The following is a 19,464-nucleotide window of genomic DNA, read 5'->3' on the forward strand; positions in this document are numbered from 1 at the left end:
TATGCCTCAGCGGGCATGGCGCCATGACTGTGGGAGACAACAGCGAACCCTTCCAGTGGTAATACCAATGACAGGAAGCGAGTTAATGGAGTTTTTTTTTTTTCCAGTGGCAGGTAGCGAGCTGGTGGAGTGGCATTCCCAGTGGCAGAGATAGCGAGTTAATGGACTAACATTTCTAGCAACAGGTAGTAGCTATTAATGGAGTGGCATTTTCAGTGGCAGGTAACGAGTTGATTGAGTAGCATTCCCAGTGGCAGTCAGCGAGATAATGGAGTGGCATTTCCAGTGGCAGGCAGCGAGTTAATGTTGCAGCAGTTACAGAGTGGGACTTTGATGTTTCATTGGCGATCAAGGGACGCACGCAGCCCCACTGACAAACAGACATTCCAGTGGCTGATCTGGGGCTGTAACGGGATAATCCACCTGCATTTCCACTGATGAGTGAGAGCGCATTGCACTGACAGACAGGCGAGTTGGGTGCACATATGAGACGATTTCACTGACACAAGTCCTTCTTCTTTGAGTCATTTCCAGTGACAGAGGAACCCAGGACTTTCCTACCATTAGTCTAATAACATCTGAATGGTTTCTCCAGTTCTGCCTTGTGACACTTGATCGAATATGGACATCCGCGTCAAAATATATTCTGGGGGGGAACTCTCTGGAAATCTATGAATTTCTTTGAGTGGTGTAGTATTTACGGTGAAAAATCAATAATGAATTCTTTCCAGTCGTCCCAATATTTCCAGTGGAATGCGTATGAATTTTCTTTTTTATATCAGTTGGTTACAGAAGTGGGGAAAAGTCATCTTGGGTATAACGAGTTGTCTTTTTTTGGTGGGGAGGGGAAGGAGGGAAGGTTGGGTTGGCATTGTAGGCAGGTGGGCGGTCCGCACTGTATCCCGGTGTCATTTCAACACTCGAGAGAGAGAGAGAGAGAGAGAGAGAGAGAGAGAGAGAGAGAGAGAGAGAGAGAGAGAGTCGCTCCCCCCTCCCCCCACTTCCAGGAAAGGAGCGGTAAGGCGACCAATATTCCGGTCGTCTTGGAACATTTTTCCAGTTTTTCACGGACCCGACTCTTTATTTCAGAGTGGATCGTAGTTTAAGCGAAAGGCGAAGGGATTGTCATACATCTTCATGAAACAGGGGGGTGTGATGTGAAGTCATGTTAGTGGGAGGCGGAGAAGTATCATGCTAGTGCAGTCCATAATTATTAGCTGGGTATGGTTTTTGCAAATGCTTCGGATAATCACAGCCCCAGCTCTGAACGATGAGAGGAATCGGTGCAAATGTACAAGACCAAGGTTTTGAAGACAGGCTAGAGAGAGAGAGAGAGAGAGAGAGAGAGAGGAGAGAGAGAGAGAGAGAGAGAGAGAGAGAGAGAGAGAGAGAGAGGGTGTTTATAGGTTTAATGTGTGATACGAGGAGAGAGTTTTACACTCGTGTCGCCTTTGTCTCTTAACCTTGTATATATGTACCATGTCTTTACTCGTATGTGCACACAGCCACACCAGTCTAAGCCAGGTGCCCATTTATAGACCCGCCGCCATGGATCTGGTCCCAATGCCGCGCCCGGGATTCGAACCCATGCACGCTCGCGCTGACTCATGGTTAGCCACCACCACACAACGGGAGGCCTCATTGTGTGTGTGTGTGAGGGAGGGAATCAAGCAAGACGAGATGCTCGAATCATTCACTTGTGACACGCAAATGCCTTCAGGTCATGACGAACTCGCCTTAAAAAAAAAAAAAGATCTTAATTAGCATCACTTGTCCCGTTCTTGCTTGGAATATTTTAGGCCGTCAACCCTCTCGCCCGTCACGTCTCCTGTCTTTCATCCTACCACCTTCCATTTCCACGTATCTCCAAATTTTTTCGTATATTTTCACTCCCGCTTCCATTATTCCTTACCTTTTTCAGTTCATCACTTTTATGTGATTTTTTTTATCATAAATAATTAAACATCCCCCAGTTTCCCTGGCTTGCCTTGCAGTTACTATGGCGAAGTAAATGTTTGTAGCTTTACCGATGAAAACATTTACGGTCGAGTTCGATGAACCAATACTGTCATGAGACAGGAGGCGTTGTATTACGTATGTAATTCCGTGATGACAGAGCAGAATTCTGTGACCTCTTAACCCCTTAAGCACGACAGTGCGACCATTCACTTATTTTGAGAAACGACCCGTTGTGCTCAATGGTCATACCTGCCGTGCTTGAAGGGTCGTATCGTCGCGCTCAAGGGTCGTCGCATCGTAGGCTAAAGGTCATGCCGTCGTAATTCAGGGGTCATGCCGTCAGGTTTTACGCTCTTACTGTTGTGGTCAAGACGTTAAGTGGCCAATTCGTGACCATTGGCAACAGGCGAGACTTTCGTCTCCTGCGTCCTGCTTTGATGCCAGCACGAAAACTATCCATTTCTATACTCCCCCCTCTTAACAATCACCATATTATCGGTGATTGGAAATCCTCCCCTCCTCTATTGTCACTTTCTAAAAGCATGAAAATTAGCCAAGAGAAGAATTTTCCCTCGAAGGCTCCATTTTTTTTAATGCTACCTCGCAAATGTAAGAGAGGCTAAAAGGCAACGAGGAGCGTAATTGAATACACAACGCGTTTAAAAGGAATCTAAATAATAATAAAATAATAATAATAATAATAATAATAATAATAATAATTATATAGAACATTCGTTGGTACTTGTATTATGGATTGATGTTTTTATCTTGTGATAGCAAAGTCATCAATTATATAATTCCTCAATAAAACCAGGTATCAAATGATAAAATAAAGACGAGATAACGAATAAATTGACAAAGAAATACCCTTCAGTGCTCACTACTCATGCTAGTGTGAATCTGATGGTTCGTTTAGGCTCCTGCATGACGATGTTTACCTCTGTAATGAAATGAGCATGACGTGTGTGTGGAGATCCCACGGCCCAGCGAGAAGACGTGTGCTGCCGACAGTCAGCCAGATTTTAGGCGCCTTGGTGGCCACTGTTGCCAGACGTGTGATGCGCGATGAGTTACGCTGGTTCGTACCCACCTCCTCATAACGGATTGTGAGTAGCTAAGTGAAAAAAAATATATTAATCTGTAATTATTCTTCAGAGTCAGACCATAAAAGATATGCCTGGCACTAACGTATATATTCATATATTACATTTTATATATTTGTCCAAGATGACTTGTTTCCCGCAGTCCCTGTAAGTATACATAATCATTTCACAGACGGCAGCCACAAACTCTCGCAGGACGACCCACTATGAATGCTTACTCGTGCACGTGGGGGTTAACGTGCTCCTCATTGAGAGCTAATATTTACTTTTTAACCAAGCGACACACCAGGAGTCTCAGCGCACGTTCACAATACCAAAAAAGTTATGGCACACGTCCTCGCCAAGGTGGTACTTATATTTACCCACCCATCATACGAGTAAGGCTCGAAACATTCTTTTTTTTATTTGAGTAAATCCCATCTCCTTTGGTAGGATTGAAGCCACCAGCCCGTGAAGTCTTTCAAGAGCCAGAAACGTTTCCCTGGACGAATTGTATAGTATCACAAAATTTGTTGACTAGACACGTTTTCCCGACGTACATCTCGTTGCCAAGTTTTCATCTCGAACTTGTTGCTATGAGAAGTCGTGTTTAAAGAAATGAATTATCTTAGTAGCTTTACAGCATGACAGTCTTGCCTTTTGAGGATCTTCACGAGGTTCCGCCCAGTATTTTCCGGGTGTATAAAGACAACTTGAAGGTATTTTTCTGAAGCTATCCTTGGTGTAGCTCATGCGGCCCCAATGTGGGGGTCATGAAGCAGGCAGCACGTGGGAGCAGCTGGCCTCCCCGCTGCCAGGCGTACGCTCCTCGGCCCAGGCGGGAACGGAACGTCGGTATGGCTTAGTCCTTGCCTCTCTCTCTCTCTCTCTCTCTCTCTCTCTCTCTCTCTCTCTCTCTCTCTCTCTCTCTCGTACATCTGTTCTTGGCGCTGGGGGGATGGAGGTGTCGCACTTGGAGCCCGTGCACCTTGTCGCCCAGGTATATAACAAATTAGAAGGTTGCTGGGGCTGAGGTGATAAGAAGAGGGAGCCAACATTTGTTGGCAAGTGGCTACTAGATACAACAGAATGAGATGAGGGAAGTACTGTTATTTTGCCGCTTGAGCAAGACGGTTGATGACCTGGCCTTTGACGAGGCGCTTTTTTAAATGGGCCATGTGAAGTTAATACGCCATCATACCAAAGGGTTGTGCAGCGCTCGGAGTTTGTACCGTCGTGTTCAAGGGTTGTTCCTTCGTGTTCAAGGGTTGTACCTTCGTGTTCAAGGGTTGTATCGTCGTGCTCAAGGGTTTAACCTTCATGCTCAAGGGGACCAGCCTTAATCAATAAATCTTGAAGACACATCTGTATCATTTATGCCATTTTCCGATTGGCGTATAAAAAAATCACAAAGCTACGTTCGCGAAAACAATTTATGAAAGAGCTAAATACATTAATTTTGCCGAATACATGTTAGGTTACCTCTCACAAGTTGCTTAATATTTCCACTGTAACTAATATACATGAAGTGGAATAAAATATCTTGGGAAATATATAAATGGAGTGAAAACACGTAAATACAAAATACACGTGATACAAAACGTTATACCATCTCAAATATCTACATAACTGTCACAAGCAGTTGCCTAATATTTCCACTACAACTAATACACTTGAAGTGGAATGAAATATCTTGGTAAATATATAAATGGAGTGAAAACACGTAAATACAAAATGCAAGTGATAAAAAACGTTATACCATCTCAAATATCTACTTAATAGTTAATTTACTGTCAATAATGAAATTAACATCTGAGGCGTGAGGTCAGGGAGTCCTGCTATTGGTGGGATGCTGAAATGCTCATAGGTATGGACATGCATACGAAGTCTTATGACCGAAGGAACGTCCTACAACGGCCGAATATTGAACTCGGACGTAAAACTTAGGTTTTGGACGCGCGCGGCTACACGGAGCAAATTAAAATGACCTTTCAGACTACACATTCGGAATCAAGATAAAGAACTTCTGTTTTGTTTTATACAGAAGTATAGTAGATAATGGCTTCAACTGTAAATTATACAGGGAAATAGTGCTGTAGAAGTAGGAACGTGTGTTGTCGGATGTGTGTGTGTGTGTGTGTGTGTGTGTGTGTGTGTGTGTGTGTGTGTGAGGAAAGAATTCTCCACTTATGTGCTGCCATTATGACGGTAAGAACTTACCTGTATCATATTTATCATAATAATCATTGCTACTACCACTTCTACCAAACAACAACTACAAACTTCTAAAATACTGCCACCGAACAACCAGTTAATTCATCTTTTTTTTTTCTTTCTCCCTGACAGTGATAGCTCAGGAGGACGGGTGCAGTCGCTCGGACACTGAGACGTTGGTTCGAGCCTGTGAAGACGAGCTCCTGCTGCCCCCAACCCCAACACCCCCAACGCCCCACCATCCCCACACCCAGCCGGGTCCCGCCGACTCCCGCAGCCGCGTCGCGTCCGGCGCTTATGTCGAGGTGAGCAAACCATTTTTCCCGCGTCATATTTTTTTTCCCCCTTTGTGATATTTCTTGGTAGTATTTAGAGAATAGTCTGTTCGTGTCTCCCGAATATTTCAGAGGAGGCGAATCAGAAACACATGTAAACAGTGAGAACTAAGGAAAATTAGGGTTCTAAGTTTTTGTTAATTCAAGTACGTACACTTAGCCATACACTGCAGCGTGTAAACACATGATCAGATCCAAAGATACATGTAAGGAACGTGGAATGAACTGGTATAGCAAACGACCAATACGACTCGTGACGAGACTTGCGAAAGTATAGTTTATTTACTTCTGTAGCCTCCAGTGTTCGCATTCTGATGTGTAAGCTGAGAAAGTAGCTCATTTGCAGGGTACAGCAAAGTTGGGGTACACTGTACCGTGAGGTACAGAAGAGGGGAGAGGGCCCTTAAGTGACCAGACCCATGAGGGAAAGGTTAAAGGCAAGGCTATCTACACCCAAGGTCGTACCGTCGTGTTTCAGGTGTTATACCGACGTGCTCAGGACGTTAACCCGTAATTTGTATCACTTGTAACACATTTTTGACACTACTTGCAATTTACCATATATATATATATATATATATATATATATATATATATATATATATATATATATATATATATATATATATATATGATTTTGTGTCGTGGTGGAGTTGCTTTGTGAGGATGTGCGGTGGAAAAAGGTTTCTTGCGGGACGAGTTACGTAGGTTAGCCAGAGGTCGGAGGGGAGGGGGAGGTTACCCAGGTGGAGAAAGTGGAACTCCTGACCAACTTACTTCACGTGCACCCCCTCCCCTCAAGCCCCCCCCCCCCCCCACACACACACACACTTTCACTCAACATGGCCTCTGTACCACGCCCATCGCCTGTACACTTGCCATACTTTATGGTAACTAACACACCTGGCCTTCTACACACGTAACACGACACATGTAACTTCAGAAGGCCGCTACACGGGGTGTGGGGACAAGTGCCCTTCGATTAAAGACCAATTTGACTTCCCCTTTGAGCACAGTACGACCCTTGAACACGAAGGAACGAACCCCTGGGTTGTAATGGCCACACTATCATAACCAGGAGTCTTGCTGTCGTACTTAGAGATCATAGACATTGTAAGTTGACACTAAACATATTCAACTTTCTGGATAAACTAATAGCATACCGTACCGGGAATCCTTGATTTCATTCTATGACTCTCATCTACCGGGTTTTAACGTTTCGGAAGTGGCCACAAACAGCCTTGTTGGTCCAATTTATACGGTGTTAGTTGAAGGCGTAGAGGGGATAAACGTGCATGATAGTGATGGGAAGCGTGGAGTAATAAAAGAGTGCGTGACTGATGGAGAGCGCGTAGTACTCAAAGAGTGCGTGATGGTTATGAGGATCAAGGCGGGGACGGAAGTGCCTCGTAAGGGAATGTGTGGCACCGTTAGAGTGTGGTGGCTGAGTGCTTGATAGACATAAGATGCGTGACACTGATGAAGTGCAGGACACCATGGAGTGCGTGATGGCCATGAAGTGCGAGGTGGCAGTAGAGTTTATGACAGGGATGGAGTGCGTGATGGCCATGAAGTGCGTTGGCAGTTATGATGCTTGTGATGACCATGAAGGGCGTGATGGCCATGAAGTGCGTTGGCAGTTATGATGCTTGTGATGACCATGAAGGGCGTGATGGCCATGAAGTGCGTTGACAGTGATGGAAAGCGTGATCGTCACGAAGTGCGTTGGTAGTGATGGAAAGCGTGATCGCCACGAAGTGCGTTGGTAGTGATGGAGCGCGTGATGGCCATGAAGTGCGTTGGCAGTGATGGAGCGCGTGATGGCCATGAAGTGCGTTGGCAGTGATGGAGTGCGTGATGGCCATGAAGTGTGTTGGCAGTGATGGAGTGCGTGATGGCCATGAAGTGTGTTGGCAGTGATGGAGCACGTGATGGCCATGAAGTGCGTTAGCAGTGATGGAGTGCGTGATGGCCATGAAGTGTGTTGGCAGTGATGGAGTGCGTGACCAATCGGCACAAGGAGCCTTAACTCGAGGCGGCGCCCTATCGTTAAAGTGGAGCCGCCATTCATTGAGGCAGATAAGTTGGTTGGTTGTGATGATTAAGTCATCAGGGACGTGATAACCAGAGATAGTGGAATGACGTGATCACCCCCACCCCACCCCAACAACCCCCTCCTCCTTGGTCAGGGACGTGTTGCCCGTCCAGGGACATTCTTCCTGCCTAGGGACACGCTGCGTGTCTTCGGACATAGGCTGTATAGACATGCGACCCGGCTATGCATCCACAGGGGATTGGTGCTTGACACACACACACACACACACACACACACACACACACACACACACACACGAGCCTACGAAACATAAAATGGTTTGCGTTGCGATCCACCAATCTAACGGGCCCAAGTTCGAGTCCCGGACGGGGCGCAGCAAACCTGCTCACAGGCAACAGAGATGTTCATCCTCCCCTTTGGCACTGGTCGATGAATGGATATCTAATGTAATAATGTGTGTGTGTGTGTGTGTGTGTGTGTGTGTGTGTAAATAAGGTTAAAACATGGCAGCTATATATAGGGTTAAGGGACTACGGTAAAAAAAAGTGTAAAACTCTTCCCATAACACATTTACCCCACCCGACCGCTGCGGGTTTACTAATGGTATCTTGAAATGCAATCACTTGACTGCATTCTTAAGTGCCTGAATACTTATAGTTTCCGTGACGCTCTCGCGTATCCGTCGTCAGGTGGTATAAATTGCGAGTTATTATGCATTAAATGTAACGTTATCTCTTACCTCTGTGATATTTATCTCAAACTTTTTTTTTATATGGTTTCCACAATTGCCTGCTTCCAGTTTAAGTATTGCCAGGTCCTAGTTTAAGTTAGCTAGCTTTTAACACAACACTTTTACTTCCTTAAAACGTTTTCCTTCCTTTAAGGTGACTGAAGTGCAATTTTTTTATTTTCAAAACATATTTTCTCTACTCCCTTTTTTCTTCCCCGCTTTATTATTTTTCCCATTACCCCTTTTTATAGTCTTAGCATCATCATGTTTTTGATTGGATCGTTTGCAGTTTTATCGCTAACAGCGGCGTATTTATTGTGGTGGCTATACTCATGCTGCGAGCGGTAGTGCAAAAGGATTACAGAGGTCACAAAGGGTCTTTGTCGGACCCCAGCGGGCAGATAATTATAACAGATATTACAGAGTTGATTCATTACATAAGCTTACAACCGTTTTTATTTCGTCGGACTCATTTACTTGATGGAGAAAAAAAAATGGGTAGTCTGAACAATTTCAGGTATCTTATCGTTTAAAAATATGTTTTCGTGATTATTTCTTGCTAACAATAAGTATAGGTCATGGGGACCTTCGATGGCAACACCTTCCCAGTAAACGTTGATCCATCTTCAAACCTCTGCAAATCTTGCCTTTCATTCTTTGTTTATTGAGTCTTAAAACCGAGAGGCATCTGGTATACAGACTTATTATGCAGCTTTCATCTTGATATGACAGAGCGCTAGATGAAAAAGATAAAATTAGTAGCAAGTGGTTGAAATAAGTGTCTATGGTATGGCAACATCCTAAACACTGGCGACTGACTGACAAAACTGAACCGCGCTGTCTGGCGTATGTTTAAAGCTTACTATAGAGTCAAGTGAAAGTGTTCTGAAAGTTTGCTGATGATTATATGTATCCTAGTTGCAGCAAGCATATTTGTAATATTCGTATAATTATGTTTTAATTTTGTAGGTGTGCATTCCAAATTCAAGTATATATAAACATTTAGATTTTTTTTTTTTTGCAATTCCTAATTGGGTACACGTATCTCTAGCTATATACAGCTATTTCACTCTCATTTCAATAATAAGCGCAGTCTGGCTAAACCAAGCGTACAAGGGAGAATTTCATAGATAAGTCATCTGTAGGGTATCTATTTATAAACAAACCACCTTTGTGAAAATGCAAAGTGGTTTGCCTTGTTAAAATGTTCTACTGAAATGCGCAGTCGCAAATTAGCAGCGGTAAGCTAATGAGCCTCGTTGAACTGTACACTCGTAAACTTGGCTTAAAGTTTACCTGTTTACTAGACCTTGTTAAACCCGTAAAGAAATACAATTCACATTAATTGTTATGACGCACCTGCAATAAACGCTTTACTTTACAAATGCTTTAAATAATTTCTGTGCAGCAGCTGTTAACAATCTTTAACTTCATGCAAACAGAAGGCATCAACTGAACTAATAAGTGATTAAATATATCACATTATTGTACGTTTCCAGAGTAAGTAGTGACTCAAGAGACATGTCAGTTACCTAGTCCTGAAGCTGTCGATCAACTAGCCTATTTTTGTACCATGCTAAACTGAACACCCTTAGAACTGGTTTCGTCTAGTCTCACGCAGACGAGTAAGCTTTCTATGTATATTCACCTGTAAACACGTTCGTAAACGAATTAGCTTTCTCGATATGTTCACCTCCAAACACGTTCGTAAATCAGTTAGCTTTCTGTATATGTTCACCGGTAAACACGTTTGTAAACGTGTAATCTTTCTAGATATGTTCACCTTGTAAACACGTTTGTAAACGAATAATCTTTCTAGATATGTTCATCTGTAAACACGTTCGTAAATCAGTTAGTTTTGTAGATTTATTCACCTGTAAACAACTTTGCTTCAATTAAACGCTCACTTAGTAAACTAGTAAGACTTGTAGGAGCCCCGAAACGGCTATAAACAACCTAGCGTCGTGGAAACATTCATCCGTGAAGCTGACTCTTCTTGTCGGAATGCTAAGCCGTTAACACTCGCTCGTAAACCATCTAGCCTTGTGGGAAGGCTCATCCAAATCAGCCATCTTCGCGAGAATCTCTCCGCGTACACTCGCCAGCACACTCTGATCCGCAGCCCTTCCAGACAGAAACTAACGCGTAACCTCTTAAGGGGTACCCTTGCTGCAGCGACCCGTATCACAAGCGTCGGCCCACTCCCAAACGCTAACCCCTAAAACTGTAAATTAATTAACCTCGCGGAAACGCATCCCTCGTATTTCCAGCAAGATCGTCCGAAACGAGTCGAAGCGCCGGGTCTTACCCGAGCATTCCCATGAGACAGCCCAATCGTTCGCCGCGATCGTTCCTAACAAGATTTGTGGCGACAACGGAGCTGCTCCGTAAAGTAAACTAAGTGACGCCTGGTATCTGCGCGGATCGAGTCCCGTTTTTCACTGCCAGTGAACGGCGGTCACTGGTTACGTCCTGTGCCCCTGGACTGGGTGAGTCAGCAGTGCGGGGCCCCACCATGCCTGGCTGGCTGGGCGAGCCGCATACGGGTTGGTGGAAGTTAGAATCGGCCGCACTGCATCCCCACCTGCCCAAGTTTTTTTTTTTTGGGGGGGGGGAAGGGGCGTCACATTCTCACTCCAGAACAAGATTTTTCTGTGCTGCGTAAGACTTTCAGTTTCATTTCTATTTCCTCCTGTGCGTGTGTGTTCGAAGATTACATGAATTTTTCACATGGGGGGGATTCTGCGAGAGAAGTTTCCAACCAATCTGTTGTTTTCCACAACAGTATTTACACGTCTAACAATAGCGGTCCTGACGAACTTCGTATTGAATACAATATTCAAACCTAACACAATACACATCACGATTTTTCAATCAACAAAACTCATGTGGTGAACGACCACCTCACCAAAACCTTGAACCTAGGTCCCGTTATTTCAGTTGTAAAAAATTTTGCACATTCGTAAGACATTGCCCGGCATATAGCGAATGCTTCCTCTATCGTACAGAAAGCCCTACTCAGCATACAGAATGATCACCCAGCATACACAATGCCTCTTCCTGCATATCGGATGCTTTGCAAATAAAATTTACCTTCCTGGAGTGCGTTGTTTAAAGACTATCTCACCTACACTGCTGTTATTTAAGTCACTGATTCATAACAGCTTAGGTTTATCCTCTGACCTATCAAGCTATTGTTTACGAATCGTTTAGCCCTACAATCAATGCCCAAGAATTTTACAAGATACCACGGCGTTGCTCATTAGCGTTGCTTTAGAGAATCTAAGGATGTGGTTTTCTGGATTTTCTTAAAAACATTTAAGTTTAAAAAAGGTTACGGTAGGTTACGTTAGGTTACCTTGTTACGTAAAGCTTAGGTTAGGTTACGATACATTGATATATTTTTATTTTGCTAAGGAAGAATATCCTGATCGTATATTTGTGGTCATTTTAACGGACGAATGTGGGGAAAACGCACGGAATAATGACCACTACCACCATTTTGAGAGTTGTTTCTCAACGCATGACGGCGTTTCTCATGAACGTTTTAGCCCGTTATAGTGTATCTTGTGCACTTTCACCTCATCCTATTGTCTTTTTACGAACTTCTCAACCCGTCACATTGTTACAGGGTTGTAAACGAACCCGCCCGCCACTACATTGCACACGAACACTTGAAACCACCACTGTCTTGCTCAGACACAAACCCATCAGTGCGTTGCTTTAGAACTCTACTTTAAACTATAACTGAGTTGCTTACGACCTCTTGAAACCACCAGTGCGCGCAGCCGACACTCTCGAACCCACGTTGCTCACAAACTCTTGAGCCCATAATTGCACTGGTCACGAACTCTTGAACTCACCATCGCCTCGCACACCAAGTCTTTAATCAACCATCACCATGCTCACGAACTCTTAATCTACCCTTGCGTTACTCACGAACTCTTTAAAACACCATCGCGGTGCACACGAAATACACAACCCACACGACCTTGGATTCTAAAAGAACAAAGTGCTTTGCGTTGTAATCTTCAAACTCTTTTTTTGGGGGGAAGGATTACCTTAAAATATATGCGATCACATTCCTTACAAGGACCTCGGAGAGCGACCAGACCCGCTCGACATCAAAGGCTGAGTGGAGGATGTCATTTTAAGGTGTCGCAGTCATTCACCTTTGAGACCCAAGAGTGAAATTTATGTCCCTTTGGTGGAGACAGAGTGGACGATTACGGGCATGAGTCTAACGTCGGGATCCGTTGCTGGCTAGGCTCCAGCGTGGACGGGCTTGTTCGAGTAGCGCGGTAGCCGTATTCCCATCGAACATCGAACTCATTGCCTTGTCACCTTCCACTTCAAGGCCTAATGATCCGGTGCTTTGTGTGTAAATTCGTTTCCGTAGGTACTCGTGCTGCCCCAGTGTAAATATCATATCGTAGCTTTCGTTTTACCTCATTATCTCTCTACTGTGGTGCGCTGTCTTCTGTGATATTGTTAAGCTATATTTCACTTGATGCATGAAGGTTATTCCCTTATTCAATAATCTCAGTTGTGGGGAGTGACCGACTCACTGAGCGAGTGTGAACGAGCATTGCAGTCGCGTGTTTTCGCGTCATCTGGGATTGAAAGACTGAGTAATGCTCTAGATAGCCTGGGGGCTTACTCCTACTAATCTTATGCTAATTTTGATTAAATTTTCAAATGATGAAGCAGTTTAGTGATGTCATGGGTGAAGGGTACATGGCTATGTGCAAGAATAATCCACACACACACACACACACACACACACACACACACACACACACACACACACAACACAAACAACACACACACACAACACACAAACACACACACACACCTATGTTCGGAAGAATACAGAATACCGCCCCCCCCCCCCCCCAGTAATTTGTTTACGGGGGTTTAAAAACTAGGTAACCCAGAGGGAAGTTTTAATCACACACACACACACACACACACACACACACACACACACACACACTTCCTTTTCTATGTAGACCATTCACACGGATAAAGACATGCAGAGACATCAATGAACTTACATAGAAAAATAGGATCAGTTATATCAAATGTACATACATAGAAGGTAAACAAGAGGAATCAATAAACAAGACCCACAACGCTCAAATACAACAGAGATCAGAAGACAGGAACAACCTAATCCTCTACTGAAACGTGTAAGTCAAATGAACAAACACAGAAACAAGAGACAAACTACACACAGATGACACAGACTGCACAGATAGCTCATCTTTGGCAGCATGAATAAGCGAGATGGTCCAGCAGGACTGTGCTACAGCGTAGACTTTATTGGCGTTTTTTTTTTGTGTGTGTGTGTGTGTGTGTGTGTCGGCGACGGTGTGGTGTCATTGCTGTGACCACACGTAGTCCCTCCAGGGCATTAGCTTCTGTTAGAAATGCAATTATTCCCGCTGTTAAAATGTGGACTAAATATACACCGCTCTGTGCATACAAAATTAAAAACCGCCGAACCTTATAATAGGGAGGTGCGTGTCGGGTGCCCGCCCCGCCAGCGTCGCCCGGACGTAAGGTCTACACTGGCTTGCGTCTCGCCGCCCGCCACACCAGTCTCAACCATCCCGCCGCACAACCCGCCTTAGGCCAGGAGGGAACAAGGCCCAATCTCCCCCGCCTCTCTTTCAACGGGTGGTCGTCAGGACCGTGCCGACCGGAGATCGATCCCATTAACCCCCGGCGTAAGAACGAGTTTCCCATGACGGGGTCCTTATGTGTTCTCCTTGTAGCAAGTTGTCTGTAATCAGACTGGCGTCCTAAGGTCCCAGTCTCAACGACCGGGGGGGGGGGGGGGGGGGCGGTGGTTGGGTAAATGGGGAAAAGAGGAGGACAGGGGGGGGGGGGGTATGGGGGAGGAGGGGTGTGGAGGCAGTGAGAGAGCAGTACCATTCTTCATTCTCTCCTTGTACTTCCCGGGTGGTCACGGGGGTATATATATGGTCGACCTCTATGTTCCGTGATGGACCAGTGATAAGCGCCATGCAGTCATACCCCCCCCCCCCACCCCCACATTCCCCCCTCCAAGTTCGTAGTTCTAGCTCGCCTTACATGTGATGGCCTGGATGGTGAGGGGTTCTCATTCATGGGGGATGTGTGCGGGTCTCATTCCTCACTTACGCAAAAAAAAAAAAAAAATTAAATACTAACCCGCCATCGGTACCAATGTCTCTCCCACTGAATGCTTCACCAAACAGTTGAACACGCATTTATATTACTTATTTTTTCATTCACCAATAGCCTCTACTCCACTTCTGATACCACCAATAATACTAAGTTATACAAGTCCTTGCGACTAAAAGGTAAACTCCAAACTACAAATGCTATTGGCAGCACGGACAGGGGCCACTTACATTCATATTTCTAACATTGGAAAATATATCTGCGATTTCTTTCTTACAAATACAATACTGAATGAATGGAGTGCGCGTTCCCGGCCGTACCGATGTGGTTTAAGTGAAATTTCACAAGGTTGGATGCACTGAAGATAGTACATCATTTAGATACAGTTGATCAATCAGGTGTCCATAAAATGTGATTTTCAAATTTATACGTTGAACGAATTTTTCGTAAAGAAGCGTCTGAGTATAGTAAATCCAGTGCATCCGTTGTGTGTGTGTGTGTGTGCGCGCGCGTGTGTACGACTCACGCGCCACCACACAGCCAACGGCGGGAACCTCCACTGAAAGAACCACTTGTGGGGAGGGAACTATGCCGTTGTGTGGATACAATAGCGTAATTTACTTTTATAATAGTTGTATTACACGTAAGGTCAAACATTGAAATTATCATATCATGGAGTTATTATTAATTTATAATTCTCGGTTACTCTACATTTGTAAACTAGTTTCTGGTACTGATATGAATGACTTAACTTGGTGTATTAATAGCGATTAGAAGTGCAGTTTTTATGTCGAGGAAGATGTCGGACCCCATGTACTCCCTTTACATCGATAATTAGTGATAAATTGAGTTCTTCCTATGGTGGTGTGTGATGCCCACACGAGTGGTACATACTAAAACATCATTTGTATATTAGTGTTACATGTCATACAGCGTTTTACTTCCCTCCAAGTGAACTCGATGGGATTATATATATATATATATATATATATATATATATATATATATATATATATATACTCTCGACCTAAATTAAGTCGGTGCTGACCGGGCATTTGGTCTGCTGCATCTCCAGTGGAATTTACGACCTTGCTGCACAGAATTTGAAATTGCAACTTTTACGAAAACACTTTAACTTTTACACTGTTCTATTTAATGTGTTAGCTCAGCCAAAAAAATCGGTTAGGGTTATTAAATACTTTCCAGTTGTGGTAATGGACACAATATTCTAAATGGTAATTGACAGCGCTGTGTTCAAACTATGCCTGCTTTGTTCATTGTCTTACCTACGTTGTTTCTGGGCTTACGCAATGTTTTCTTGCCCAGGAGTATTCTCGCTACACGCGGTAGCAACGGGAACACCGTAGCTACCATGACTAATGCTTACGACAGTGATTATCGACCTCTGTAATGAGACCCGAGTCTCCCTTTTGTTTATTCCAGCTGGTGACTGCCAAATTTATAGTCACGATCCTCCTTGAAATTCTCAAAGTGATTTCATAATCATTTCAAAACAAGAAAGATCTTTAGCGGAAGCAAAGTATGAACACTACTGCAGAACCTTGTCATTTGAGAGGATTGCCACAAAAACCAGTCAAGGACTCAGTTTCTATCTTGACTACACCCTGGTCTTTGACCTGACCCAAACTCATCTTCGTTATATGTTTTTATCTAAACTCTCGACCTAACTTGCCTTTTGACTTAACTCACCAAGGCAGGTCAAAGGCCAGCCTCACTACATCCTTGACCTTCACTGGTCTTTGACCTGACCAGAGGCCATGGCTCAGTGAGAGCTGGGTGCTGATTGTTATATAAGTAAAATTAAAAAGAATAAGAATGAAAAACCAGTTTCTCACCTATAATGCTACACATAAAAAACACCTGAAACCTGTAATTTTCTTGCGTAAAGATATGAATTCCTAGTAAACTGTTATTACTTCAAAAATTCGGGTACAGAATAAAAGACCGACAAAAATAACGTCATCAGACTTTATGTGAATTATACGAACGACAGCCGAAAGTTAACTGCTTGAATACTTCTGAGAATGTCCCAGTTACCTCTAATAAGCAAACATCTAGATTCTACTCATTCTTCAAATATAAATTTCATAAACACCATGGATGTTTAGATGACAGATCTAGGAACGAACCCACGTAAATCAAGGTGACATCTGATTCATGATAAAGTACTCGAGTTAGGTAAGTTACATTAAATGTCTTGTTTTTCTTTTCCTTAACACATATATATGTTAATGCTACATTTCTGTTCAGAGCCCATTCCACTTGTCTGATTAACTGCTAAAATACAAAATGAAGTAATAATTCATTTTGGTAATGCACAAGAATATCTAATACGGTGGTGTGTAATAATTCATTTTGGTAATGCACAAAAATATCTAATACGGTGGTATGTAATAATTCATTTTGGTAATGCACAAAAATATCCAACTAATACGGTGGTAAAGTAAATATTTACTTGTATAAGTAACTTTAGATTCATAAGTTAACGTAATTCTTTGACCTATTCACTGCAGGTGGGGGGCATATGTCACGGTAATTTTGTCGGGGTACTTACGTAATAACTTATGAAGCCGGAATACGTAACGTTAAAAGTTTTATTTTTTCAGCACTCCAAGGAAGGTTAGGTTAGGTTAAATTATATACAAAACCCTAAACGCCATAATATCGATTTCAAAAACACAATGCTCCAAATAGCGCTCTGTAACTGCCACTGTATTCTTAAACCATAAAACAATGTATATGTCAACACCCGGGTATCCTAGCTATGTTGGCTCTAAATTAAAATACCCGGGTACCCTACTTAAGTATGCTCTTCCTAAACCTTTTTTTTTTTTTTTATTCAGTGACGGGCTGGTAATCAATCATTATTTGAATAGGCCGCCTCTAGCTCGAGGCGTATGAGGATTGTATGAAGTATGGAGAAATACGGTTTCTGAGCACGGGAAGTTGAATATCAATTTGAAAATCACGCGCTAGATAATCGTATTGACAAAAACTTGAGATCTTTTCAAAAATTCTTATGGATTTTGATAAAACGCATTGAAATGGTGTCCGTACATGGCATAACGATGATTTAGAGGAAAATCCAATACTGGTACTTAAAGTGAGATGAGTACGTACATACAAAGTGGGCAGGGCTCTGAAGATAAGGTAAATTCAGGGTCTAAAAAGGGGCAAATAACATATAACTAACCCAGCCAATTCCAGTTTACATAGGCCTACGCTAGGAAAGCCTAGCTTAAGAATACTCAAATGGTCTTACCTAATCAAGAATGGTAGGAAAACGAAAGCTCGTGACGTCACCGCCTGGTCAGTCTTGTTGCATCAAAATTTCATGGTTTACGAAGTTAGTCAGTCACATAGTGGCACTGAACACAAGTACACGTTGGAGTAATTAATATAAGCTCCAAAAGAAACACAGGCAGAGAGCAGTGGCGTTGTAGAGAGTGATAAATATCCGAGCTCGTCCACTAGCGATAATACCAAAGGGAGTTCTTAGTTGGAATGATGCAAATTGCGCCAAAAATGAACATGATCAAATTATTTTGCATTTCTTAAGAATGACAATAAATGATACTCAAATAATCCAACATTTTGATTATCAATAAAGATATAATAGCAGCGAAGTTTCTTTTAAATATAGTTCGAAAAAAACTTTATACTTATGACGTCACAATGACAATTTAAAACAAGAATATTCGACTCAGGAAAATCGAAATTTATAGAAATGCACTAAAAGTTCAAGAAATGATTGAAATATACGTCATTATAATTTCTGGATATAACTCAATCCGTGTTTGTTTCGAAACCTTATAAATTCCATCAGCATCCAATAAACTACCTGCACAAAAAATGCTCAAGTTACGGTTTTCAGTAAACTTCAGATGCTTTTGTAAGTTTCATCAGTTCCTATCTACACTTTTATCAATTTTATGGATACGCATTTACCCTACAACATCCTTTCGCACATCGTACATTAGACTATAACATTAGGTAGTAGTAAGTAGGAACATTAGCTGGGAGTATTATCAGTAGTCATTTCGGATAATAGGTAAAACATTGGGTAATAGAATTTGGAGGGAATATTTAGGTAAGAGCCTCTGAAAACATTGCGATAGAGTTGACCTTGCCAGTGGCCTACTGGCTATATGCGCCTGTTGGGAAATAGCCAGTGTAGACCCCGTTGCTCACTTACGTGAGACGAAGGGAATTCGTGTATGTAGTATTCGAATAGTTATTTCCTATTAGCCAGGCCCATAGCCTAGCGCTGTTAAGGGTGAAGCACAAATGGCTTTGAGCCGGCATTAGAGTTCACCAATTAAGGAAACAATTTTACCCATTCAGAAAGCCTGCCAGCCACGAAAACAAACACCCTCGTGGTCCCAGGTGGACAACTTTACGATAATTTTACGGTTCATCTAGTCGAAAGCCTAGTGAAGTCTATAAATACCCCTTTTCCTTATTGCCTTCACTTCTGGCACATGTATCCTTTATATTAATCTCACCTTATTCATGTACAGACCATTTCAGCCCACCCTTTTTGGCCCTCTCAAACACTTTTTATTATCCTCAAGCTAACATTTTTATTACTTACTGAGAATACCTGGCTGTGTCCCATGACATTAGGACTACTGCAGTGAAAGGTTTAAAGTAAGATAAGGTATGTATAAGGCCAGATTAGCAAGACTATGGAGAAACTCCATACACATTTTTATCCATCATACATTTCATCTGCACCAGATCCACAGAAAATGAATGTTTTCCACTGCTGTGTAAGGGTGTCTATATTTTGAATTGGAATATGCTTCTAACACACTTCATTAATTACAAAGTAGGCTTATTGGTTCATTTTCATTTAAAACATTTATAGAATTTTTTTTCTAGCTCTAAGACCAA

The 19,464-nt window shown here is 42.8% G+C and overlaps 1 protein-coding gene and 1 long non-coding RNA gene across 2 annotated transcripts in view; one reads left to right on the forward strand and one right to left on the reverse strand.

The window, feature by feature from the left end:
• The window catches only part of LOC139751870 (uncharacterized), a 93,039-nt gene extending 74,780 nt beyond the window's left edge, over positions 1-18,259 (reverse strand). The window contains exon 1 of the long non-coding RNA XR_011713441.1: positions 17,831-18,259. This is a non-coding gene — a long non-coding RNA (uncharacterized lncRNA). The remainder of the gene's footprint in view (positions 1-17,830) is intronic.
• nkd (naked cuticle) overlaps positions 1-19,464 on the forward strand; it is a 64,641-nt gene that overhangs the window by 38,429 nt on the left and 6,748 nt on the right. Inside the window, exon 2 of the mRNA XM_071667508.1 lies at positions 5,388-5,560. Within this exon, the coding sequence (XP_071523609.1) occupies positions 5,388-5,560 (173 nt within the window). The remainder of the gene's footprint in view (positions 1-5,387; positions 5,561-19,464) is intronic.

Source organism: Panulirus ornatus, chromosome 12 (genome assembly GCF_036320965.1).
Source record: "Panulirus ornatus isolate Po-2019 chromosome 12, ASM3632096v1, whole genome shotgun sequence".
NCBI classification, from domain to species: Eukaryota; Metazoa; Arthropoda; class Malacostraca; order Decapoda; family Palinuridae; genus Panulirus; species Panulirus ornatus.